This window comes from Neolamprologus multifasciatus, chromosome 18, assembly GCF_963576455.1.
Source record: "Neolamprologus multifasciatus chromosome 18, fNeoMul1.2, whole genome shotgun sequence".
Lineage (NCBI taxonomy): Eukaryota > Metazoa > Chordata > Actinopteri > Cichliformes > Cichlidae > Neolamprologus > Neolamprologus multifasciatus.
In genome coordinates, this window is record NC_140456.1 from 31,549,864 (window position 1) to 31,575,939 (window position 26,076).

Here is a 26,076-nt window from a genome sequence, read left to right on the forward strand (position 1 = left end):
GTTTAAGTTTTGGGACATATACTGACATAACCTTTGCATACGTACTTTTTTGCAGACCGTGAAAACCAGTCAATTCTGATCACGTATGTAAAGTCTTGGATACACAACACAACATTATTCTACAATATGGTGCATTTACGTATTGATGAGTGACTTTGCAATTGCAGTGGAGAATCTGGTGCAGGAAAGACTGTCAACACAAAGCGAGTAATCCAGTATTTTGCAAGTATTGCGGCTGGAAGTGTTAAGAAGGAAGCAAGTGTCAAGGACAAGGTAAGTAGTAAACTCTGTCTTAGGTCCAAGAGCTCATCAATGCAAATGCAAAGTACCTCAAACTCTATGTTATCAAAACATGTTAGGCTTTTTAAAATTGTTCTTCAGGGTAACCATGGAAAACAAGTAGAGAAATAGATATTCTAATTGACAGTAACCAAAAGAATTTTTCACTTTTAACCAGGGTGACAGGCTTGGATTGCTTCTCATCAATGATGATGGCTTAAGACCTGCAAAGACTACAAATGTTTCTCCTGATTTCATATAATCTGCTAGTAAAGAGATTCTTAATTTAAAAAGAAAACACAGAAAAAAGAGATAACCTCTAAATATTCACACATTTAACAACCACAGTGTTCCTTTATGACAGGGCACCCTGGAGGATCAAATCATCCAGGCTAACCCTGCTCTGGAGGCCTTTGGCAATGCCAAGACCATTAGGAATGACAACTCCTCCAGATTTGTGAGTGACAAATATTTTTACAACTGAACCATGAGTATTGTGACTATTATGTTTCTATGGAATTAGTCAGTGAGAGGAATGTTTTTAAATGCAAACATTATCTTTTCAGGGTAAATTTATCCGAATTCACTTTGACACCAGGGGAAAAGTAGCCTCTGCTGATATTGAAACATGTAAGAACAAACATTCTTTCAACACTTATATAATATTTATTTTGTCAAACAGTCACACGGTATATTTAACACAAATACCTTCTACTTCACGTTTGTCAGACCTTCTGGAGAAGTCTCGTGTGATCTTCCAGCTCAAGGCAGAGAGAGATTACCACATCTTCTACCAGATTCTGTCCAACAAAAAGCCTGAACTCTTGGGTTAGTGCATGGAACGGTATAAAAAAAGATATAAAACATAGGTTCTATATTGTCACATGCCCACCTTTATCACCTTTTTTCATTCATTCGTGTGTCTTCCAGAGATGCTGCTGATCACCAATAATCCCTATGACTATGCCTTCATCTCACAGGGGGAAACCCAAGTGGCCTCCATTGATGACGCTGAGGAACTCATGGCAACAGATGTCAGGCTCTCACTTATTGCTATTTTATAACCTCTCATTTAATTCCAATTCATTCATTTAATTTAAGTCCACGTGTTGGTCTAATAGAGCACAGTAGAAGTTTTGGACCGATTACTTAAAGTGATATTTTCACTTTAAGGATGTTGAGACATTATTGTATGCTGTTCTACAGAGTGCCTTTGATGTGTTGGGCTTTACGCAAGAGGAAAAGAACTCTGTGTACAAGCTGACTGGTGCCATCATGCACCATGGTAACATGAAGTTCAAGCAGAAGCAGCGAGAGGAGCAGGCGGAGGCTGATGGCACTGAAGGTACAGTGTGGTTCTGTTTGGCACTTTGGCACAGAATCAAACCAATCAAAATATTCTATTTTTTCTTCAGATGCGGACAAAGTTGCATATCTGATGTGCCTGAACTCTGCCGACCTCATCAAAGGTCTCTGTCACCCAAGAGTCAAAGTAGGAAACGAGTGGGTCACCAAAGGACAAAATGTCGCCCAGGTCAGAGAATAAGAGAAGGCATATTTCAATACAGTTATCTTTAAATGGTTAGATTTAGATTCAAAAATGAGGAATACACCCTCCTTGCTTTGTGGCTTCTTGTATGGTCCTTGTGTTCCCATTCCACAGGTGAACTATGCTGTTGGTGCTCTATCAAAAGCTGTTTATGAGAAGATGTTCCTGTGGATGGTAATGCGAATCAACCAGTCACTGGAGACCAGGCAGCCTCGCCAGTACTTCATAGGGGTGCTGGACATTGCCGGATTTGAAATCTTTGATGTGAGTAATCACAGTAAACTGCATCTCTCCCAGCATAATATGTACAGAAAGATTACAATTGAATACATTTTCTTTCTTTCTTTCCTTACAGTTCAACACCTTTGAGCAGCTGTGCATCAACTTCACCAACGAAAAACTGCAACAGTTTTTCAACCACCACATGTTTGTACTGGAGCAGGAAGAGTACAAGAAAGAGGGCATCGAATGGACTTTCATTGACTTTGGCATGGATCTGCAGGCCTGTATCGACCTGATTGAAAAGGTGAGACCCTGAACTATTACATGTTCAGCTCAAATATGGTATTTAAAAAAAAAACACTCATATTTTGCCTTTTCACTCATAAATTGCAGCCCATGGGTATCATGTCCATCCTTGAAGAGGAGTGCATGTTCCCCAAAGCCAGTGATGCCACCTTTAAAGCTAAGCTCTATGACAACCACCTGGGAAAATCCGGCAACTTCCAGAAGCCCAGAGTTGTCAAAGGAAAACCAGAGGCTCACTTTGCCCTGGTTCACTATGCTGGAACTGTTGATTATAATATCAACAACTGGTTGGTGAAGAACAAGGATCCTCTGAATGAGACTGTTGTGGCATTGTACCAAAAGTCTACCCTCAAACTTCTTGCAACTCTGTTTGCAAATTATGCAGGAGCAGACTCAGGTACACCTGGATGAATATCTAGTTTGAAGATATTTGTAGGGTTTCTTGTCTAGTACTAACAACACATATTTTCTCAACAGTTATGTCTGAAGCTGGCGAGGGAAAAAAAGAGAAGAAGAAAAAAGGATCCTCCTTTCAGACAGTGTCTGCTCTTCACAGGGTACTGCTTATGTTTTATATTTCTTAGACTAAATGGTTTTTACATGCAACTATCATTAGTATTTCTAAATATCTGTTTTACCTCATTAAAGGAGAACCTGAACAAGCTGATGACCAACTTGAGGTCGACTCACCCTCACTTTGTACGCTGCATCATCCCCAACGAGACCAAGACTCCAGGGGCCATGGAGAACCCTCTGGTGATGCACCAGCTGCGCTGTAACGGTGTGCTGGAAGGCATCAGGATCTGCAGAAAGGGTTTCCCCAACAGGATCCTCTATGGAGATTTCAAGCAGAGGTATTACCTCATTAAGATCACAGGTTGGAAATGCTCCCACATGCGAGATACCCAGACCACAAGAAAAACAAACAATTTTTCATACTGTCTAAGCTGTCTAATATATGAAATGGGATCTTGTTAGTGCTGTCAAGAACAATACTAGTGCTTGTGTAAAATATTTTACTGCAAAAATATTTACATTGACAGATATTGTGATATGCAGCCTAAATTAACTAAAAAAATCCCAAAATAAAACTGTAAAAGATTGTTGCAGATTGGGCACCATATAGGCTTCAACTGATAGGAGCTCATGAGTAACTGGTTTAGGGTAGTTGGATTAATTTTTTTTCACATTAAAGTACGTTTCATTTGTAATTTAAACCAACCCTAATGAGCCACAATCTTTACAGATGTATTTCTGTATCCATGGTAAGTCTTTGAAGATTGAAAAATTGAAAAACTCATTTAGTATGGAGAAGCTAGGTGAGTTACCTAAGTTGCTAGCTTTAAGCTCTTTAGTGTAAACTTGTACTCAATTTCTTGAAAAACTATAAAGAAAAATACTTCCAAATGAGCAATAATCATCATGTCGTCAAGTTTTCAAAAAGAAAAAAAAGTTGAAAAGTACATGAGTACATTAAGCACAGATTTTCATACTTAAAAATATTTGAAAGTAGTAAATTTACCTAATACATTAAGAAATTCGCGTTCTGTTTTTCAGAAATGTATAAAGTCCCATTGTTGACTCTCACACCAATTCAGAAAGAATCAGACATTCCATTACGAAATTACATGAGTTCAGAGTATTGCAGTTTTTTTCTTTTACTAATTATGCAGTAAAATATTTTTATACAAGAAGAAATCTGATATATTAGACACCTTAGAGAATATGAAAAACACTCGTGTGCTTCATTCTACTTTCAGTAGGGGTATCTCAAAACTTTGATAGCATTTCCACTGCACTATAAGCACAAGTTTACATCATCATTTTCTAGATATCGCATCCTGAATCCTGCTGCCATTCCCGAAGGCCAGTTCATAGACAGTAGGAAAGGAGCAGAGAAACTTCTTGGGTCTTTGGATATTGATCACAACCAATACAAGTTTGGGCATACAAAGGTATCTTCTCAGATGTTACTCATATCAGTAAAAATGTCCAAAAATAAAAACAGGATTTTCCAACCTTAAAACCCATTGCTGTTGTTAGGTGTTCTTCAAGGCTGGCTTGCTGGGTCTGCTTGAGGAGATGAGAGATGAGCGTCTTTCCAAAATCATCACAGCGATTCAAGCCAGATCCCGTGGTGTTTTGTCTCGCATTGAGTATCAGAAGATGGTGGAACGCAGGTATCTTCTACAACTGCGTGATACTAGTCATGAAACATTCAGTAGTTATTGTTTTGTGATTTTATTCTTAACTGAATCCCTAATTTACTTGAAAAAACTTCTAGAGATGCTTTATTAGTAATCCAGTGGAACATACGTGCCTTCATGGGGGTTAAGAATTGGCCCTGGATGAAGCTTTTCTTCAAGATCAAACCTCTGCTGAGATCTGCTGAGGCAGAAAAGGAGATGGCCAACATGAAGGAAGAATTCCTAAAACTCAAAGAAGCTTATGCAAAATCTGAAGCTCGAAGAAAAGAACTAGAGGAGAAAATGGTGACTCTTCTCCAAGAGAAGAATGACCTGCAGCTCCAAGTTCAAGCAGTAAGAATGACACCATAGTTGTATATTGTTTTAAATGTGTCATTAAAGTGAGCACTAACAAGAATTCTATTTGGTAGGAACAAGACAATCTATGTGATGCTGAAGAAAGATGTGAGGGGCTGATCAAGAGCAAGATTCAGCTGGAAGCCAAAATCAAAGAGCTGACAGAGAGGCTGGAGGATGAGGAGGAGATGAATGCAGAACTGACTGCTAAGAAGAGGAAGCTGGAGGACGAGTGCTCCGAGCTGAAGAAAGACATCGATGACTTAGAGTTAACTCTAGCTAAAGTGGAGAAGGAGAAGCATGCCACTGAGAACAAGGTATGACTAATTTGATATTTCTATTTCTGACAATGAGGGTACAAAAAAGAATCATGTTTCAAACCTGTGCATGGAATTTGTAATACCATCATTTACCTGCAACAGGTCAAGAACCTTGTTGAAGAGATGGCTGCTCAGGATGAGATCATTGCCAAGCTGACCAAGGAAAAGAAAGCTTTACAGGAAGCTCATCAGCAAACTCTGGATGACCTGCAGAGTGAGGAAGACAAAGTCAACACTCTGACCAAGGCCAAGGCTAAGCTGGAGCAGCAAGTGGATGATGTAAAATATAAACTTTTTGAAATTATGCTACTTAGATGACTCTATATTGGGCATTAAGCTATTCAGAAATGCAATAATATTTCATTTTTGCCATAAGCTTGAAGGATCTCTTGAGCAAGAGAAAAAGATTCGAATGGATCTCGAGAGAGCTAAGAGGAAGCTAGAGGGAGATCTAAAGTTGACCCAGGAGTCTGTGATGGATCTTGAAAATGACAAGCAACAGCTGGAGGAGCGTCTGAAAAAGTAAGCATTCATCTCAACATTGTTCAGTCAGTATCATCACTGAATACCATGTACACTGTTTTGTTGCCTAACACTGACAAGAAAAAATGCTGCAGGAAAGACTTTGAAATCAGCCAGCTGAACAGCAAAGTTGAAGATGAACAGGCCATCATTATTCAACTGCAAAAGAAACTGAAAGAGCTACAGGTGACAAAATGTGCACTGTTTTTTGTCTTAACTGTATTTTTTAAAGTACTGACTCATTTCAACATGTTATTCTCGCACCAGGCTCGTGTAGAGGAGCTGGAGGAAGAGCTCGAGGCAGAGAGAGCTGCTCGAGCCAAGGTGGAGAAGCAGAGAGCTGACCTGGCCAGAGAGCTGGAGGAGATCAGTGAGAGGTTGGAGGAGGCTGGAGGAGCCACAGCTGCCCAGATTGAGATGAACAAGAAGAGGGAGGCCGAGTTCCAGAAACTGCGCAGAGACCTCGAAGAGGCCACTCTGCACCATGAATCCACTACTGCCACACTCAGGAAGAAACAAGCCGACAGTGTTGCTGAGCTGGGAGAGCAGATTGACAACCTGCAGAGAGTCAAGCAGAAACTGGAGAAGGAGAAGAGTGAGCTCCGACTGGAGCTGGATGATGTGGTCTCCAGTATGGAACAAACTGTAAAGTCTAAGGTAAGTTTAAAAATGTGGTTGGTCACTCTTCAAATAACAGATTAACATCTAGACTGTCTGTGAACTGTTATATTCAGACTACACTGGAAAAGACCTGCAGAACTTTGGAGGATCAAATGAATGAATACAGGACCAAGTGTGATGAATATCAAAGATCCCTTAGTGACTTAACCACTCAGAAAGCCAAGCTTCAAGCAGAGAATGGTTTGTATTATCCTGTGTTCACTTAAAATGTCATACGCATTTAATACAGAACAATGGAATATAATGAACTTGAACCTCTTTAGATGAGCTTTTAAGACAGATGGAAGAGAAAGAATCTCTCGTTTCTCAGCTGACTAGAGGAAAGAATTCCTATAACCAACAACTTGAAGATATAAAGAGACAGCTAGAAGAGGAAATAAAGGTATGCAAAACTAGTATAGATCCAAATAAATTAAAAATAAAAACCCAAGCTGCAAGATAATTGCCCCCATTATACATATACTATATATATATCCATCCAGGCCAAGAATGCATTAGCCCATGCAGTGCAGTCTGCTCGCCATGACTGTGACCTGCTCAGGGAGCAGTATGAGGAGGAGCAGGAGGCTAAAGCTGAACTGCAACGTAGCATGTCCAAAGCCAACTCTGAGGTGGCTCAGTGGAGAACCAAGTATGAAACTGATGCCATCCAGAGGACTGAAGAACTAGAAGAGGCCAAGTAAGTTAAATACAAACAAGGATATTAATCTAAACTGTGAAATATGATAAAGAGCTCAAAAGAAGAACAGTAAAGATAGGACCACCTGCTTTAAGGCCTGTGTATACCTGTTTATACTATCCAATGGTGGCGTGGCATGTTGTACACGTCCCAATCTTTACAACCTGCTGCACGGGTACCATGGATGGGTTGAAGACACGAGTGTTTGATCTTCAGTGCCATTTCAATAATGTATCAGTACAGAAGCTCTGAGATTTCCAGGTGATAGGTAGAGAAGGTATACGTGATAAGGCGAGACCCTCTGGAGGAAACTTTGAAAACAGTTTTTTGTAGCTTTTTTTTCCTCCAATACCAACGCTGGTGCAGAAGATTTTGCTGAGTGGCGACAGCTGTGATGACGATAATTATGTCTTCAATGTTTTGATTTGAGCCGTTTTGATCAAGGAGTTCAAGTAATGAGCATACACCCCAATGTCCACAGTGCACGTGGGGTCCTTTGCTGGATGTCGTTGGCCCAGAATGACAGAAAAACAACAATACTAGTTGGTTATATTCGAAAGTTAAAAAATGCCGCGTACATAGTTGACTTCTTGTGGTCATCTGAACAAATGTAAAATCTAACATTTTCTGAAAGGAAAGTGTTGTTCCTGAAGCTCCCTTTCAGGCAAAAACAAAATAAAACAAGCTTCTAATATGTAATTGGAAGCAAGCGTAAACATACATACGTCTGCAAGCCTTCGATAGATTTTTATATCTATAGAAGGCTACAGAGTACAAATGTTCAGTAACTAAATAATGGCCCAAAATATAAAAACAGTTGTGTTTCACTTTTAGAAAAAAGCTGGCTCAGCGTCTGCAGGAGGCTGAGGAGGCTGTTGAAGCAGTGAATGCTAAATGTTCCTCTCTGGAGAAGACCAAACACAGGCTGCAGAATGAGATTGAAGATCTCATGGTGGATGTAGAGAGGTCTAATGCTGCTGCCGCTGCTCTGGACAAGAAACAAAGAAACTTTGACAAAGTATTTTTCATATTTTATCGTTAAACTACAGCAAACACATTAATCATTAAAATCATGCTTTCTGTTCTTCATGTTGAACTATAAACCTGGCATGTCTGTAACAAATACCGGTAACTACCTCTTGCTTTGTCAAAGAGTTGTTACAGTGCAGATACAGGGGAAACTATGGAGAGGTCAGTGATTTAAGCCTAAATTCATACCATTTCTATCTCAATGTCTATCTCAGATTCTTTCTGAGTGGAAACAGAAGTATGAGGAGTGTCAGTGTGAGCTGGAGAGCTCCCAGAAGGAGGCCAGGTCTCTGAGCACTGAGCTCTTCAAACTGAAGAACTCTTATGAAGAGTCTCTTGAACATTTGGAGACCATGAAGAGAGAGAACAAGAATCTTCAGGGTAACTGAATGCACATTCACAACACATGCACACACACACATACAGGTACGAAAGAAAAGTACACTGAACACAGCCGCTTTCATACACAGAGGAAATTTCTGACCTCACTGAGCAACTTGGTGAGGGGGGAAAAACCATTCATGAGTTGGAGAAGGTCCGTAAGCAGCTGGAGCAAGAAAAGAGTGAGATTCAGTCTGCCCTTGAGGAAGCAGAGGTGCGACTAAAACCTAATATCCTCCAGTCTCTTATGTGTATATATATTTATAACTTTAAAAAGAACAGTTCAAAATATGATTTCACGACCATCTTAGGGTTCTCTTGAGCACGAGGAGGGCAAGATTCTAAGAGCTCAGCTTGAGTTCAACCAAATCAAGGCTGACATGGAGCGTAAACTGGCAGAGAAGGATGAAGAGATGGAGCAGAGCAAGAGAAACCTGCAGAGGACCATCGACACCCTGCAGAGCTCTCTTGAAGCTGAGACTCGCAGCAGGAATGAGGCTCTGCGGCTGAAGAAGAAAATGGAAGGAGACCTGAACGAGATGGAGATCCAGCTAAGCCAGGCCAACAGGCAGGCAGCCGAGGCCCAGAAACAGCTTAAGGCTGTCCATGCGCATCTGAAGGTAAATTAAAAAGTAATTATTTCTCATGTTTCTATTTCTGTAATGGATTATTTATAACCAGAGGATCTAACATTTTTCTAGGACACACAACTTCAGCTGGACGACTCTCTGCGAGCCAGTGATGATATGAAGGAAAACATTGTCATTGTTGAGCGACGCAACACCCTGCTTCAGGCTGAAGTGGAGGAGCTGAGAGCAGCTCTGGAGCAAACGGAGAGAAGCCGCAAACTTGCAGAGCAAGAGCTGCTGGATGTTACAGAGAGGGTGCAGCTACTGCACTCACAGGTGACACAGACAGAAAGGTTCATATTAAATTGCTGACCAAAAATACTGCATATCATACAACATCATTTGTCTTTGTTTATTGTATGCAGAACACCAGCCTGATAAATCATAAGAAGAAGCTGGAGGCTGATACATCCCAGCTTCAGACTGAAGTGGAGGAGGCAGTGCAGGAGTGCAGGAATGCAGAGGAGAAGGCCAAGAAGGCCATCACTGATGCTGCCATGATGGCAGAGGAGCTGAAGAAAGAGCAGGACACCAGCGCTCATCTGGAGCGGATGAAAAAGAACATGGAGCAAACCATCAAAGACCTGCAGCACCGCCTGGATGAAGCTGAGCAGATCGCCATGAAGGGAGGCAAGAAGCAGGTGCAGAAGCTCGAGGCCAGGGTGAGCACTTCTTTTACATATCTGTGTTATTTCTGGGAAATTTAATTTTTCAATTCTTGAAAGAATTTTTTTGGAGAGTTATCTGTATTTCATGTCCCCAACCAGGTAAGGGAACTAGAAAATGAGGTGGAAATGGAGCAGAAGAAAAGCAGTGAGGCTGTGAAGGGGGTGCGTAAATATGAACGTCGCATCAAGGAACTCACCTACCAGGTTTGTGGAAACTATCAACATCCTTTTCCCAGGTTGTATTAAGCATTTTTTGTAAGTTTGAAACCATCCATCCATTTATTTTCTTCACTACTTATCCGCTTTAGGGTTATGGGAGTGATTGACAGAGCCCTTACAGAGTACACCCTAGACAGGTTGCCAATTTTTCACAGGCCAAATGTGTAACCTTGTTTCTCATTTCCACAGACTGAAGAAGATCGCAAGAACATCATGCGGCTTCAAGATCTAGTGGACAAGCTGCAGCTGAAAGTTAAAGCCTACAAAAGATCTGCAGAGGAGGCTGTAAGTGTGGTAATGTTTGAGGTGAAGTCTACACGTGGTGTCGTCTTCTGTCTCCAAATACTCAGGTTTGTTTCATTAACCTTAACAGGAAGAACAGGCTAATGTTCATCTTGGCAAGTTCCGCAAGATGCAGCATGAGCTGGAGGAGGCTGAAGAGAGAGCTGACATCGCCGAGTCTCAGGTCAACAAGCTTCGTGCCAAGAGCCGCGATGTCGGATCCAAGGTTTGACACATGCACTTTGCAGCATCTGACCCTGACACGTGCTGCCCTCTAGTGGCTGCATTTAACTCGTTTGCTGCTCTGCTGTTCGTTCTTTAGCACAGATAGAGTATGTGTTCTGTCAGTTGATATCACTTTGTAATTATATATACATATATACATATATATATGTATGTATATATAGTTGCTTTGTTGCACTAAAGCCGCACTAATCTGGAGACCTGACAGCTGTTTCTCTTCTTCTTTTCCAACCTCCCCCGGCTGCTACAGAAAGGGTTTGATGAGGAGTGAAGCTTTGGAGTCAACAGAAACCCCTTTGTCTGCTGTGTGTTTTAGATCCCCTCAACTATCACTATTTACAACCTGTAGTGCTAATAAAATCTCATTAAGCTGTTGCACAACATTGTATTCGTTCTGTTTTTTTCAAAGTGGGTTCATGACAAATTGTACAAGACTTGAATGACCTCTAACACATGCAATATAATGCAATAGTACATGGATTATACTGTATTAACTGGTAGTTAAAAACATAACATTTTATATATACCTATTAATGGTGAAAATGCAGCTACAATGTTCTAGATGCTAAAAAATATTGATGTCAAATACATTTGAAGGTGTCCTCTCTTAACTCGCATTTACAGTAAATAAGTATCTTTGAAGTAGATTATAACATAAACCATGAGTCAGGTATGGGATAGTGGCTCGTAGTTAACACATTTAGGTTTCATGACACATCCCAGTTGGATTCTAGACACAGGCCCATCCACAAGCTACTGTAGATAGATATATGATAAATGGGAGAATTGCTTTGGGTCAATCCAACAGCTGAAAGCACCTGGGTGTGGTTGGGGATGGGTTAATCTTGATTTCTCAGCTTTGTTGTCTGCATTTGTAATTGTACACTGGATTAGAGCACACCAGTGTACAATTACAAATGCAGACAAGTGTTCAGTTAAATCTATAATAGTGAAACTGACCAGACCATGAACAATAATCACTTTTAATAAAATGTGATAAGGAGAGGCTTCAGAACAGATTCTGTCAGTGCTGTGAAAACAAGGAAACAGCAGTTGTCTACACTCGCAAAATATTGGCTATTGCAATAGCATTAAAAGCAAGTAATGTAGGTCTGTAGTTCTTTACTGGAAAGCTTTATGTCACGCTAACACATGTGCTATGGTGTAAAATCCAAAGCACTGGCATATATCAAGCTCTAGGCCTAAATGGGAAAATTTGAAGTCGAGTGAAGAAGTAGGAAAGAATAGAAAAGTTAAACAGTGAGATAGTGATGATAACTAAAAGAGATGAGAGATAAAACAAAATTCATGTTCTTAAAATAGAGGTCAAGACAGCTCAAGAGCCTGGACCTCAAGGTCAAACATAAACCAGTGCTCATACTTGGACCTACTGTAATACCGCCTGTAATCACTTGCAGCTGGTCAGTGAATCCCTGCCCAGGTCTGTCTGCTCCAAAGGCCTGGGGAGAATTCCAGAGGATTAACAAGCAAACATCGACAGAAAAATAAACACAATGGGATGCAATACAAACTGCATGCCAGGATCTTCATGCTTAATCTAGCAGGTTCGACTCTGTTGGTTTATTTACTTTTTAATCAATTAATGTTTTTTTTTTTTACAGTGTCTTGAACATAATATTTGAAAATGCAGCTGTTACTGATCCCTAATAGTTGCAATGGTGTAGAGCAGGGGTGTCAAACTCAAATACACAGTGGGCCAAAATTCAAAACTGGAACAAAGTCGCGGGCTAACATTAATATTTATTGAAAAAAAAATCTTCCTCCAGATTTAAGAATGAATCTTTTCTTATGGACTCAAACAAGTTTTGCTGAAAAACTGAATATGGAACAAGCAAAGCTTAATACTAAACAATATATATATTAGCTGTATAATACCAGTAGGCCAGCTCTAATAATAATTTAGTATTGGCTTCGCGGGCCAAATGTAATTAGGCTGCGGGCCAAATTTGGCCCGCGGGCCAGAGTTTGACACCTATGGTGTAGAGGCACCATTGCTTTTATCATTTACAGAAACTGCTAATCTTACCTGTCTAGAGCTTTGCCTTGGTGCTGCTGTCAGGTCTTAGTGGTTGTTGTTTCCGCTGGAGACTAAATATAGATATGAGGCAGGAGAGGAGGAGGGAGGAGAGGGAGGCCCCAGAATCCCTTTGTGTGGAATTTAGGGAGCCCTTTGTCTTCTCTTATTACATCCCATATCTTTAACTTCTTGTTTGGGCCCACAGGTACAGAAGTTTGTCTATGAGCTAATGAAAGCACATTCACACCTCTGCTCACACCACAGACAGCACAGCATGCGCTGAAGATTATCAGTGTGATTAACAAGATATCGGAGCTGACGCTCGAGGGAATAAAACAAGCCATGAATGACACAGCAATTCCCTGCTTCTGTAATTAGACCACATATGAAGCTATATATTAGACTGTATCTTGAAGTTCTCAATAGAATCTTCTCATTTTTTAATCTTCTAATTTCATTGTTGAAATTCTTCCAAACATTCCTGTTTCCAGATCTAGACAGACTGCAAAACTAACCCACAATGGCAGTGATAACTTTATTTACACAGCACTTTTATAAATACTCTACAGTGAAATACAGAGTAAGCACATTAAAAACATTGTTTTTATGTAAGTGGGCTTTTTTCTTTTAAAAAAATCACAATACTCACTGATACAGTTTGTAACAATAGCTGCCTGTCGTGTGGACGTCCTCTGGGCCCAAGGCCAACCTTGTATTTAATTAATTGTATGTGGTGACAATGTGTATTTGTTGTGACATAGAGAAAATATTTCAGTCACGTTTGACCTTTAAGGTTGATGTTGATGTTATCTCCACTTGCTCTTTAGCAGGGCATGGCATCTCTCACTTCCAGCTGACGCCAGCTGTCAATAAAAGGGCCGGGGAAGTTATCAGAATGGAAATAATCTCAGCTCTTGTCAGCAGCCGTTGACCCTCCTTTTATCTCTTAACCTTTCAAGGAGCTGTTATTACTGGTGCTAGTGGCTGGCTGTGATGAGTGCTATGCATAATGTATGCATGTGTGTAAGTTGCACATTATTAAACAGTATTATATTGTTAAAGTTATACAGATAACATTTAATGGGACTATATATCAGTAGGTTTGAGCGATGGGATTATACTTAACAGAGTTTTAATGCATTCTTTTTTTCTTTGTTAATGTACATATCATATCATTATTATGACCTAAAGTAAATCGTGCTACAATGTTGAAGGCAGTTAAGCTCCGACTCCACAAAGAAGCAGGGACATTCTCACTTGATAGGCTGTGGGATAATATCTGTCACTCTCAGGAGATTTATGTGAGACTGACATCAGTGTGAAACCATCATCTGCTACAGTTGATCCTGGCTGCAAGCAATAGCAGCACCCTGAAAGCCGTGGCTGTTCTCCTCGATCAAGTGCCGCAGGAATTTCACACAGTTATCTTTGTCTTCAAAGTTACAATGCCATTTAAACGGGGCTGTAACCATGGGGCCAGCTTTTGCTAGCTGCTGCCTGATAATGGGAGGTGCCTTTTACAGTAACCTTTGCACAACACGACCGATTCAGTGCGATGCTGAGCCCTCTGGTGTGTGTCATCATCATTGCCTTTCAGTGAATCTCAAGCATGTCACCTGTGGCAGACCTCTGTCTGTGTTACTCCGCACTTGTCGCCTAGTTGAGCTCAAATGCTTATGCTCTTTATTTAGACCGACTTACTCAGTATGTGATGTCTGTTTCTGTTACCACAAAGCTCATTCTGTGATAACTACACACAATACGATGCCTCTCCCTAAGCTCCTAAAGTAATTGAGAACCATACATAACATACTTCTCTGAAATATCTGCCCAGATACGTTGTGCGCCGTCTTTTGTGTTTCAGCAACATCCTTGGGATGGGAAAATATTCAAAGGATGCTTTTTTGCTCTAAGCAGGGATTACATGGTTACACATTTTTCACTAAGGCTTTATTTGGGGTTATTTTCACATTTTTTCTCATTTCTGTTTCCACTGTTGTTTCAGTTTTTAGTTTTTATTGCAGTTAGCGTTTGTTTTTGGTGGGTTTCGTAATTACTGTTATCTAAGGGGGTTTTTGTAAATTTGCACAATCTTTAGAAAAATAGATAAAACATAAAAACTACTTCTGGCTGCATCACATATTTGTTTTGCTAGTTTTATAGCAGATACTACAAACTACACGCAAAGCATTTTTTATAATAATTGTTTTAAATTGCTAAATTACCTATATTTTGTAAGTACAAAATTTTGCTTCAGTTAGTTTTCATTGTTAAAGTTATTATTATTAGTTACTATTACTACTTATTATTATTTTTATTTAAATGATTTTTTTCACACCTAGTTTATAGTTGGGTTTTAGACACTACAACTACCTTGGGTTTCAAGCTGACTTACTTACGTTTCAATCTGTAACTCACTTATTTCTGATCATATCAGATTAAATTATTCAAAGAATACACAAACAAACAAAACTGATACATAATAACTAAGTTAAATCGCCTCCACTCTGAATTTTAGCAAAAAAAAAAAAAAGATAAATTCAGTGTTGTCATCTACTTGTCTTACACTACACTGACACAGACATACATAGGGGGTTTTATGAAAAAAAGGATAGCACTACTAAGAGCATGCCAAGTACAAGAGTTCATCCAAAAAGTCTAAAATGTTGTAGAAAAGTTGATGACAGGACAAAACTTTTTTGAAAATCTCATGCATGTGTGGGCAGGGCCTTAATAAGGATTTCTTGATCTTTGTATTTTTTATTTCATTTTATTTAATCACCATGTATAACAGTGATGTGCAGAAAGAACAGCTTTTTGTTAGTATCTGTCCTATGATGAATATATACACATCTTAAGGTTTTACTAAAATACATTTTTGGTAAGAGTTTTTCGACCCCTGCAGGATCTGTGTATCATTTAAATACATTTAAACATTCTTCACCCTGTGCTAGTTCTGCCTGTCTTAAACGAGGATGCCTCTGTTCGGTACGACATGTATTGTTCCTGCAACACAAGCACACTTAAGGGATGATGACAGAGGAATTCCTCCCCATGTCTATTTAAAGACTGAATTGTGGTCCCCTGGCTGCTTGAGGATACCTATGATTAATCACAGCACTGCATGCACGGAGCTCCTAATATGGCCTCGTTGGGAGACTCCATCACTGATAAGACTCTATCCCCGCTGATTTCTATATTACCCTCCACCACTCATTAACCACCTCCCTTCACTAACTCCCAGCCCAACCAGACACAAAAACATTCCTGGGCCTTAAAGCGCTCCTCCATATTTGGCAGAGGGGCTTTGCTTATAAGGAGAACTCATGGTGAAACTCCAACAGGTCACCGTTCTATCTCAAGGTAAGGCGTGAGGACGGGTGCTCACAAACAGAGAAATTAGATCTTGATGCTATAGGCTTATCTGTGCCGCAGACCAGTCTCACCATTTTCCATTATATCTTTCCTCAGGACCATTACACCTCAGTCTTCTCAGTAAGGATAAAGGTAAGCGTGTGTCCAATTGGACACTGGAGAAAAATGGAAATATAACGTTATGTAAAAAATTTAGGAAAAGAAAAATCTTTATCTGCAGCATAAGTAATTTGTCCCTTTTTGTTGTACACAAGGTGAAAAATGGGTGATGCTGCCATGAAAGAATTTGGGGCAGCGGCCCCTTACCTGAGGAAGTCAGACAGGGAGCGTCTGGAGGCCCAGACTCGCCCGTTTGACATGAAGAAGGAGTGTTTTGTTCCTGACCCCAGTGATGAATATGTGAAGGCTTCGATCACCAGCCGTGATGGGGACAAAGTCACTGCTCAGACTGAGAAAGGGAAGGTGAGTGATTTGTTGGCACAGCTGCTCTTCATACAGCTGGTTTCCTAACTAAGAACAAAATGGTGTGAACTTATTTTTCCTTTAACAAATGTAGTATAGATACAACCAGAACAGCCTTTTTTCCATGACACAGCTGAGTTCAACTGAACATAAATATGAAATTTTGTTTATTTTGTCAAACACACTCAGAAGCAAGAGTACAATAAAAATATATTTCAATCAACCTTTTTCCACTTAGGACAAACTTTGACACCTCAAGGTAATCATGTGTACCATTTTTAGGACCAAGTAGTAAAAGGTACAGCTTTACATAATTTCTTCTATATTTTGAGATGCAATATCAGCATACAGTGGCTGTAGCTCAGGAGGTAGGGCAGGTCATCTACTAATTGGAAGGTTGGCTTTTGGTCCCTGGCTGCTCCAGTCTCCAGTATGCATGCCTAAATATCCTTGGGCATACTGAACGCCACGCTGCTCTCTGATGTGTTCACAGGAGTATGGATGTGTGTGAAAGTTAGATTTTTCTTGGGTGTAGAAAAAGTGCTTGTATTAATCGGTGAATGAGGCTTTGAATGCTTAAGTAGAAAAGTGTTATATAAGAAATTTACTATTTTACAGCCTCTGTTTGGCTAAAACACACACACACAAATATGTAAAATATTTATTTTTTCCTTATATGTTAAGGTTCTTATGCAAAGTGGAATTAAAAGCATTTAAAAGACTCCAACAAGTTCACACTGTAGCCTTGCAGCTGCGAGGATCTGCATTAAGAACTTCCAGACTAGCTGGTTAACTCTAAGTTATGAAACGAATAAAGCTTTGAGTCAACAATAAGACTAGACAAGAGCCAGTCCAACCTTGAGTGCATTTATGTAATGAATGGGTACTTTTGCAACCTTTTTAACGAGCCAATATTTGTATTGTCACATTAAAGTGGATAGCCATAATTATTTATGTCTGTCAAAGGTACAGCAGTCCTCCAGTGTACTCCTGTTCACCGAACCGACTTAACTGGGTTATACATCCTTTTCTTCGTTTTGTGCTTTTCTTCTTTTCCTCTCAAACTGTTTGGCATAATTCATCCTAGACTGATAGATCTCTTTCAATATATTGGAAATAAGTCCATATTAAGACCTACTGTGTCCTTTTTTGCAGACCGTCACAGTGAAGGATTGCGATGTGCACCCTCAGAACCCGCCAAAGTTCGATAAAATTGAAGACATGGCGATGTTCACCTTCCTCCATGAACCAGCTGTGCTGTATAACCTCAAAGAGCGTTACGCAGCGTGGATGATCTACGTGAGCTGACAGCACAACACACTAACTGCCCTCCCACAAATTCTACATATTTAACACTTTGCTCTTCTCTTTTCACCAACTATCAGACCTACTCTGGGTTGTTCTGTGTGACTGTCAATCCCTACAAGTGGCTGCCAGTCTACAACCAGGAGGTGGTCGTTGCCTACAGAGGAAAGAAGAGGAGTGAAGCTCCTCCTCATATCTTCTCCATCTCTGACAATGCCTATCAGTACATGCTAACTGGTAATTTACCTTCCATTGTTGAAGTATGTTGAAATTAAAGTAAGATTTTGTAGTAAGAGTTGTCCTAAAATACTTATATGTCCTGCTCTTTTACAGACAGAGAAAATCAGTCAATTCTCATCACGTAAGTCATTCATTTTGACTCTGTTTGTTTGATCTTGGTAATTACAGTAAACCATACAGTGAGAATTGTACTAAGTGGCATCTGGAAACCTTTCAGTTTTTGCTGACATGCTCGATGGTCTACTTAACCACAGGAATATTAGCTTAAGTGGTGCTTTGTCAGTTTAGTATGTAAATGAAGTCCTTGAACAGAAGATCTTAGTATGGGATATTGGAAAGATTTAATGTTGGCATCATTTCATTAATTTAATAGGAAAGAAATTCAAAAGAAGGCTTTAAAATGTCGCTAATATCTCTAAAACAGTTAATACGTATTGCATATTCTAATGAACTCATATAGTGCTTTTCACTTGTTGCCATAGACAAATCAAGTACAATGAGAGAGGGTGGCTTATTATAGAGATGACTGGATTATCTACTTGAGTTCAAGGCGAGGCAACGGGAATAGGGTCTGAGTCGGAATCTCTGTGGACTGTAACGTTTGCAGGCAACACTGTCATCTGTAGTGAAAGTGGGAGCTGTCGGAAGAAAGTCTGGAGAGGTGTGGGTGAATGAGAGCGAGACAGGCGGAGGGGTGAACATGCAAGGAGAAGAGATAGCATAGGCAGATGAATTTAAATACCTGGGGTCAACTAGAGAGGCGAACAACAGAGTGCAGGCAGGGTGGGTGGAGATGAGAGCCAGGGGCGATTTGTGACAGAAGGATTGCAGCAAGAGTGAAAAGGAAGATTTACAATTTGGTAGTGAGACCTACTATGACGTATGGTGAATAGCTTTAGGTGGCAGAGTTGACAATGTGAAGATTTTCTTTGGGAATGACCAGGATGGCCGAGATTAGAAATGAGCACAGCTCAAGCTAAGCAGCTTGGAGACAAAGTTAAAGAGGCGAGACTAAGATGGTTTGAACATGTGCACAGGAGGGATGGTGGATATACTGGAGCTGACGTGCAGGGAACAGCCAGAAGAATAATGTGTCCTGTTTGTTTGATCATTCTATTTGTGTTTTCAGTGGAGAATCTGGTGCTGGGAAAACTGTCAACACCAAGAGAGTCATCCAGTACTTTGCCAGCATTGCAGCTGGAAGTGGGAAAAAGGACACAGGCTCTGAGAAAAAGGTTTGAATCTTCAATTTACAGGATGTAGAGCTTTTCCTGCAGTGTAAGTGTTTTGAATAAAGGCTTTGCTTTTTTTTTCTTAGGGTACTCTGGAGGATCAAATCATCCAGGCTAACCCGGCATTAGAGGCCTTTGGGAATGCCAAAACCATCAGGAATGACAACTCCTCCAGATTTGTAAAGTTTTGTTGATAACAGTAACTCATTTGATTGTTTTTTTATGCTTAGGCTTGTACTGTATCTATTTGTCTTGAGTTTAGACTAGTCAGTAATCAGGCAGAATGAAACTCATGCTTGGAGTGTTACCCTTATCCCAGATTTTCTAGATGGAAATCTATGTGGGGCGGCTCACCTTTATCACTTTACTAGTTACACTTCGGTCACTACCTGCAGTTACCATGTTGCACAGCTTGGTGAAGTTGTCATACTTGTGAAAGTATAATGTGGTTCCTAAATACTCCAGGTATACAGTAATATTCTGACACTGCCCAAGGCTCTTAATGTTTTTTTCCTTCGTACATTGCAGGGTAAATTTATCCGAATTCACTTTGCAGCCAGTGGGAAGTTGGCCTCTGCTGACATAGAGACATGTAAGTCCCTTTCCTGTGCTTTCATCCAATTTATTTCTATGTTCGCAATGATCAGCTACCTACATAATGCAAACATCTTTACAGATCTCCTGGAAAAGTCCCGTGTCACCTTTCAGCTCAAGGCTGAGAGAGATTATCACATCTTCTATCAGATCTTGTCTCAAAGGAAGCCCGAGCTTCTCGGTAAATAAAAACCTGAGTTGCGAGAACCAGCAACAACACTCCTGTAGAACTAAAATGAAAAATCCAACTTTGGTTCTCCTTTTCAGAGATGCTGCTCATCACCAACAACCCTTATGATTATGCCTTCATCTCTCAAGGAGAGACAACAGTAGCCTCAATCAATGATGCTGAAGAGCTAATGGCCACTGATGTGAGTAGAAATGCAACAATAATATGCACCTGTGCCGCTATTAAGGCATATTAGTTCAATTAATGCTTTGGGTATTCTACATTTAAACCTGACAGGCTGTAAATTCAAATAACACACAAAAAATTTTCACTCCAGATGTCAGCTTTAACTTTATATTTCTTTTAGGAGTATTTATAACCGAGTATCATTGAATCATGAAATGTGAGCGAATACAACTTGAATAGACTGGATTAAATATCTGATGTCAGATGACAGTCCTAGTTTAATGCAGGATTTTGAAGGCTCGGAGAGCAAATACCATGTTATCCCTGGATCTTCTCTGTAACTCTACACTGTACACTCTGATACTATGTAAAAATAAGTAAGAAACACCCCTTTTCTAATTTAGGATGCCTTTGATGTGCTGGGTTTTACTCAAGAAGAAAAGAATAGCATTTACAAGCTGACTGGTGCCATCATGCACTATGGGAACATGAAATTTAAGAACAAGCAGCGTGAAGAGCAGGCAGAGGCTGATGGCACAGAAGGTGAGAGGAGCTCTTTCAAAGCCTGAAACTTAAACGTGTCTGTATCTGATGCTTACATTGAAAGAATTAAATTTGCATGTTTTTTCTTCAGATGCGGACAAATCCGCTTATCTGATGGGCCTGAACTCTGCTGACCTCATCAAAGGTCTCTGTCACCCAAGAGTCAAAGTAGGAAACGAGTGGGTCACCAAAGGACAGAATGTGCAGCAGGTAATAAGATGATCAACAGCGGAATAAGGTTTACATTATGGGTTTATCTGTAAATTCTAAAGCTACAGGGGGATTTCTGCATTAGGTGTACTATGCTGTCGGCGCACTGGCTAAAGCAGTGTATGAGAAGATGTTTCTGTGGATGGTGGTGAGGATTAACCAGTCCCTGGACACCAAACAGCCCCGCCAGTACTTCATTGGTGTGCTTGACATTGCTGGATTTGAGATCTTTGATGTAAGAATCCTCAATTCAACAACAACAACAACAAAAGAAATAACACAGACAGGACAAACACTAGTATTAAAAACAAGTATACTGTTGTCACTTTATTTACAGTTCAACACCTTTGAGCAGCTGTGCATCAACTTCACCAACGAAAAACTGCAACAATTTTTCAACCACCACATGTTTGTACTGGAGCAGGAAGAGTACAAGAAAGAGGGCATCGAATGGACTTTCATTGACTTTGGCATGGATCTGCAGGCCTGTATCGACCTGATTGAAAAGGTGAAACACTGTACAATTACATGTTCAGCTAAAGCTAATACAAATATAGTCTTTAACAAACACTTATACTTTCTGTCCTTTAGCCCATGGGTATCATGTCCATCCTTGAAGAGGAGTGCATGTTCCCCAAAGCCAGTGATGCCACCTTTAAAGCTAAGCTCTATGACAACCACCTGGGAAAATCTAACAATTTCCAGAAGCCCAGAGTTCTCAAAGGAAAACCAGAGGCTCATTTTGCCCTGGTTCACTATGCTGGAACTGTTGATTATAATATCAACAACTGGTTGGTGAAGAACAAGGATCCTCTGAATGAGACTGTTGTGACATTGTACCAAAAGTCTACCGTCAAACTGCTTGCAACTCTCTTTGCAAATTATGCAGGAGCAGACTCAGGTAGGTTTTAAAAATTACTAGCATCTTAGTTTACAAGTGATTATTAAAGCATCATGTAATAAGCTTCTGGCCCAACCCTCCCCTGCCCACTTTCCCACAAATAACAACTGTATCTTACAGCTGAATCTGGTGGGAAGGGCAAAGGTGGAACCAAGAAGAAGGGTTCTTCCTTCCAAACTGTATCAGCTTTGCACAGGGTAATATCAGTATAATTGTACATGTTATAAATTGGTTAATAGAAACATTATTCCTGAATTTAGGACCTTAAAAGTCATACTGAATTGTAATGTATTTTGAAGGACAATGGCAATTCTTTTCTCTATGATGTGCTATCAGGAGAACCTGAACAAGCTGATGACCAACTTGAGGTCGACTCACCCTCACTTTGTACGCTGCATCATCCCCAACGAGACCAAGACTCCAGGGGCCATGGAGAACCCTCTGGTGATGCACCAGCTGCGCTGCAATGGTGTGCTGGAAGGCATCAGGATCTGCAGAAAGGGTTTCCCCAACAGGATCCTCTATGGAGATTTCAAGCAGAGGTATTACATTCCACTTCTTGGTCATGTGTCTCTTCAAAGAGAGATTTTAATCTCAAAGAGCTTTTGGGTTAACTGATGTTTATTTAAAGAAGAAAAGGATCACATATTATACGATTCCTTCAAAAAATTGTAATACTAAGCTCCTAGACACTTACACCTGTGATTTTACAGATATCGCATCCTGAATCCTGCTGCTATCCCTGAGGGCCAGTTCATCGACAGCAAGAAAGGAGCAGAGAAACTTCTTGGGTCTTTGGATATTGATCACAACCAGTATAAGTTTGGTCACACTAAGGTATCGAAAAAGGCAGAAATGCATCTATCTAGTAGATAGATAGAGATTTTGAAATATCTGTAATTCTGTAAATCTGTAATTCAACTCTTCAACACTAATACATTAATGTCATTCGTGCTTCTTAAAGGTATTCTTTAAAGCTGGTCTTCTTGGCCAACTTGAAGAGATGAGAGATGACCGTTTATCCCTCATAATCACGGGAATCCAGGCTCGATCAAGAGGTCTGCTCGCAAGAGTGGAATTCCGGAAGATTTATGAAAGGAGGTCAGACAGACTTAAATATAAATAAGCTGAAGGGAGCAGAAAAAAACGTTATTGATCATAATGAGTTTGGTTGTACTAATGGGTGATCTTTGACAGGGATGCACTTCTTGTGATCCAGTGGAACATACGTGCCTTCATGGGGGTTAAGAATTGGCCCTGGATGAAGCTTTTCTTCAAGATCAAACCTCTGCTGAGATCTGCTGAGGCAGAAAAGGAGATGGCCAACATGAAGGAAGAATTCCTAAAACTCAAAGAAGCTTATGCAAAATCTGAAGCTCGAAGAAAGGAACTAGAGGAGAAAATGGTCAGTCTTCTCCAAGAGAAGAATGACCTGCAGCTCCAAGTTCAGGCTGTAAGTCTAATCACAGTATTCCTTATACACTCAACCATGGATATTGTATCTTCTACGCTAATGGATATCATCAAATATTAGGAGCAAGATAATCTTGCAGATGCCGAGGAAAGATGTGAGGGGCTGATCAAACACAAAATTCAGATGGAAGCAAAGGCCAAAGAGCTGACAGAGAGGCTGGAGGATGAGGAGGAGATGAATGCAGAACTGACTGCTAAGAAGAGGAAGCTGGAGGACGAGTGCTCCGAGCTGAAGAAAGACATCGATGACTTAGAGTTAACTCTAGCTAAAGTGGAGAAAGAGAAGCATGCCACTGAGAACAAGGTACTTGATATTTCTATATCTGACAACAAGGGTATGAAAAAGAGTCATGTGTCTAAGCTGTGCACAGAATTTGTAACACCATCATTTACCTGCAACAGGTCAAGAACCTTGTTGAAGAGATGGCTGCTTTAGATGAGATCATTGCCAAGCTGACCAAGGAAAAGAAAGCTTTACAGGAAGCTCATCAGCAAACTCTGGACGACCTGCAGAGTGAGGAAGACAAAGTCAACACTCTGACCAAGGCCAAGGCTAAGCTAGAGCAGCAAGTGGATGATGTAAGAATTATAATGAACTTATCCGCTTTAGCTTAACTTTTTGATTGGTGAACCATTTTCCTTTGTATTATGGAGACATTAGTTTGCTTCTTTCTAATAACATTCAGCTTGAGGGTTCTCTGGAACAAGAAAAGAAGATTAGGATGGATCTTGAAAGAGCAAAGCGAAAGCTGGAAGGAGACCTGAAACTGACCCAAGAGAGTTTCATGGACCTTGAGAATGACAAGCAACAACTTGAGGAGCATTTGAAAAAGTAAGCACATTCACATCCTAATAGTTCCAAACAGATTAAGTAAAGATATATAAGTAGTGCTATAAGTGGCCCTTCCTTCTTCCCCACAGGAAGGACTTTGAGCTCAGCCAGCTTAATAATAAAATTGAAGATGAGCAGGCCATTGCCATTCAGCTTCAAAAGAAACTGAAAGAGCTTCAGGTAATGACTTACTAATATGTGATACTATCAAAACTAGTTTAACACTTATTAGTGAGCAAAGTCTTTAACAGTGATTTTGACTGTGATCTAGGCTCGTATTGAGGAGCTGGAGGAAGAGCTCGAAGCAGAGAGAGCTGCTCGAGCCAAGGTGGAGAAGCAGAGAGCTGACCTGGCCAGAGAGCTGGAAGAGATCAGTGAGAGGTTGGAGGAGGCTGGAGGAGCCACAGCTGCCCAGATTGAGATGAACAAGAAGAGGGAGGCCGAGTTCCAGAAACTGCGCAGAGACCTCGAAGAGGCCACTCTGCACCACGAAGCCACTACTGCCACACTCAGGAAGAAACAAGCCGACAGTGTTGCTGAGCTGGGAGAGCAGATTGACAACCTGCAGAGAGTCAAGCAGAAACTGGAGAAGGAGAAGAGTGAGCTCCGACTGGAGCTGGATGATGTGGTCTCCAATATGGAACATATTGTGAAGACAAAGGTGTGCTAAAATCACATTATTTGGTAATTTTCTTTTCTCCAATGTTAACATAGCCATGTTGACATAGATATAATACATGCATATTGAACATTTGTGTTGAATTTCAGACTAATCTAGAGAAAGCATGCAGGACTCTGGAAGATCAAATGAATGAGTACAAGACAAAGTTTGAAGAGGCTCAGCGCTGCATCAGTGACTTCAACATGCAGAAAGCTAAACTTCAAACAGAAAATGGTATGTTTTTCCTTTACTACAACCTACATGTAGTTGGTTTTTATGATAGAAAACACTATCCACTTCAATTTTGTATAAAAGTGTTTAAACCTGGAAAACTCAATTGTTATTCTGAAATCAGACAAGGATTTTTGTGTTCTTTGGGTCTGAACAATAACAATCTACATTTACCTTAACATTAGGTGAGCTCTCGAGGCAGCTGGAGGATAAGGAGTCCTTGGTGTCTCAACTCACAAGAGGGAAAATGTCCTACACTCAGCAGATTGAGGATCTAAAGAGACAACTGGAAGAGGAGACCAAGGTGAAATAAAGTTTCAGTGCCGGCTGACAGCACCAGACAGTTAAAAAGTGTCACCTCTTCATATAACTTTCTTTTAACAGGCAAAGAGTGCTCTGGCCCATGCAGTGCAGTCTGCTCGCCATGACTGTGACCTGCTCAGGGAGCAGTATGAGGAGGAGCAGGAGGCTAAAGCTGAACTACAGCGTGGCATGTCCAAAGCCAACACTGAGGTGGCTCAGTGGAGGGCAAAGTATGAAACTGATGCCATCCAGAGGACCGAAGAACTAGAAGAGGCCAAGTAAGAGTCTGAAATTTAAATAGATGGTTTATTATCCTAAAGACACTTTACCGTTCGTCTATCAGATCAGCTTTTTGTTTGTATTATGTTCCTACTAAAATGTAAGACGAACAAAAAGTTTGTCTGTTGGATGACCAAGCAGCCACTTGTAGCAGTTGAATTCAGAGTTTAGTTATCCACCACACAGCTGCATTTAAATTAAACAGCTCTGAATGATGATTTCTTAAGGAAAAAGCTGGCTCAGCGTCTGCAGGAGGCTGAGGAGGCTGTTGAAGCAGTGAATGCTAAATGTTCCTCTCTGGAGAAGACCAAACACAGGCTGCAGAATGAGATTGAAGATCTCATGGTGGATGTAGAGAGGTCTAATGCTGCTGCCGCTGCTCTGGACAAGAAACAAAGAAACTTTGATAAGGTGAAACACACTGAAGTGTTTGTGACAAAAGTATCAATAGGCAAGGTGGCTTCTAAAGCCTTACACTAGAAAAAATCTT

General features: G+C 40.4%; 1 protein-coding gene across 3 annotated transcripts in view; it reads left to right on the plus strand.

Annotated features, from left to right (window-relative positions):
* LOC146498396 (myosin-7-like) overlaps positions 1–26,076 on the plus strand; it is a 35,594-nt gene that overhangs the window by 4,250 nt on the left and 5,268 nt on the right. Inside the window, exons 6-39 of one of the 3 annotated variants that reach the window (XM_085141185.1) lie at positions 56–83; positions 168–273; positions 644–736; positions 846–909; positions 1,009–1,107; positions 1,210–1,313; positions 1,486–1,624; positions 1,695–1,813; positions 1,943–2,092; positions 2,184–2,354; positions 2,444–2,753; positions 2,834–2,913; positions 3,005–3,210; positions 4,188–4,311; positions 4,400–4,536; positions 4,641–4,896; positions 4,974–5,216; positions 5,322–5,498; positions 5,596–5,741; positions 5,837–5,927; positions 6,009–6,398; positions 6,476–6,602; positions 6,686–6,804; positions 6,905–7,101; positions 7,936–8,119; positions 8,346–8,511; positions 8,601–8,725; positions 8,823–9,131; positions 9,213–9,416; positions 9,506–9,802; positions 9,908–10,012; positions 10,217–10,312; positions 10,401–10,535; positions 10,803–10,933. In XM_085141185.1, coding sequence (XP_084997311.1) covers positions 56–83; positions 168–273; positions 644–736; positions 846–909; positions 1,009–1,107; positions 1,210–1,313; positions 1,486–1,624; positions 1,695–1,813; positions 1,943–2,092; positions 2,184–2,354; positions 2,444–2,753; positions 2,834–2,913; positions 3,005–3,210; positions 4,188–4,311; positions 4,400–4,536; positions 4,641–4,896; positions 4,974–5,216; positions 5,322–5,498; positions 5,596–5,741; positions 5,837–5,927; positions 6,009–6,398; positions 6,476–6,602; positions 6,686–6,804; positions 6,905–7,101; positions 7,936–8,119; positions 8,346–8,511; positions 8,601–8,725; positions 8,823–9,131; positions 9,213–9,416; positions 9,506–9,802; positions 9,908–10,012; positions 10,217–10,312; positions 10,401–10,535; positions 10,803–10,823 — 5,318 coding nt within the window. In that variant the 3' untranslated portion in view covers positions 10,824–10,933. Of the gene's footprint in view, positions 1–55; positions 84–167; positions 274–643; positions 737–845; positions 910–1,008; positions 1,108–1,209; positions 1,314–1,485; positions 1,625–1,694; positions 1,814–1,942; positions 2,093–2,183; positions 2,355–2,443; positions 2,754–2,833; positions 2,914–3,004; positions 3,211–4,187; positions 4,312–4,399; positions 4,537–4,640; positions 4,897–4,973; positions 5,217–5,321; positions 5,499–5,595; positions 5,742–5,836; positions 5,928–6,008; positions 6,399–6,475; positions 6,603–6,685; positions 6,805–6,904; positions 7,102–7,935; positions 8,120–8,345; positions 8,512–8,600; positions 8,726–8,822; positions 9,132–9,212; positions 9,417–9,505; positions 9,803–9,907; positions 10,013–10,216; positions 10,313–10,400; positions 10,536–10,802; positions 16,098–16,219; positions 16,428–17,582; positions 17,727–17,812; positions 17,970–18,065; positions 18,094–19,101; positions 19,208–19,290; positions 19,384–19,732; positions 19,797–19,880; positions 19,980–20,065; positions 20,170–20,557; positions 20,697–20,787; positions 20,907–20,991; positions 21,142–21,243; positions 21,415–21,497; positions 21,808–21,927; positions 22,005–22,143; positions 22,350–22,520; positions 22,645–22,771; positions 22,909–23,004; positions 23,261–23,341; positions 23,585–23,682; positions 23,860–23,966; positions 24,113–24,201; positions 24,293–24,383; positions 24,774–24,880; positions 25,008–25,189; positions 25,309–25,388; positions 25,586–25,813; positions 25,998–26,076 lie in introns of those variants that run through there. The other 2 variants (XM_085141187.1, XM_085141186.1) reach the window with 2 other exon arrangements.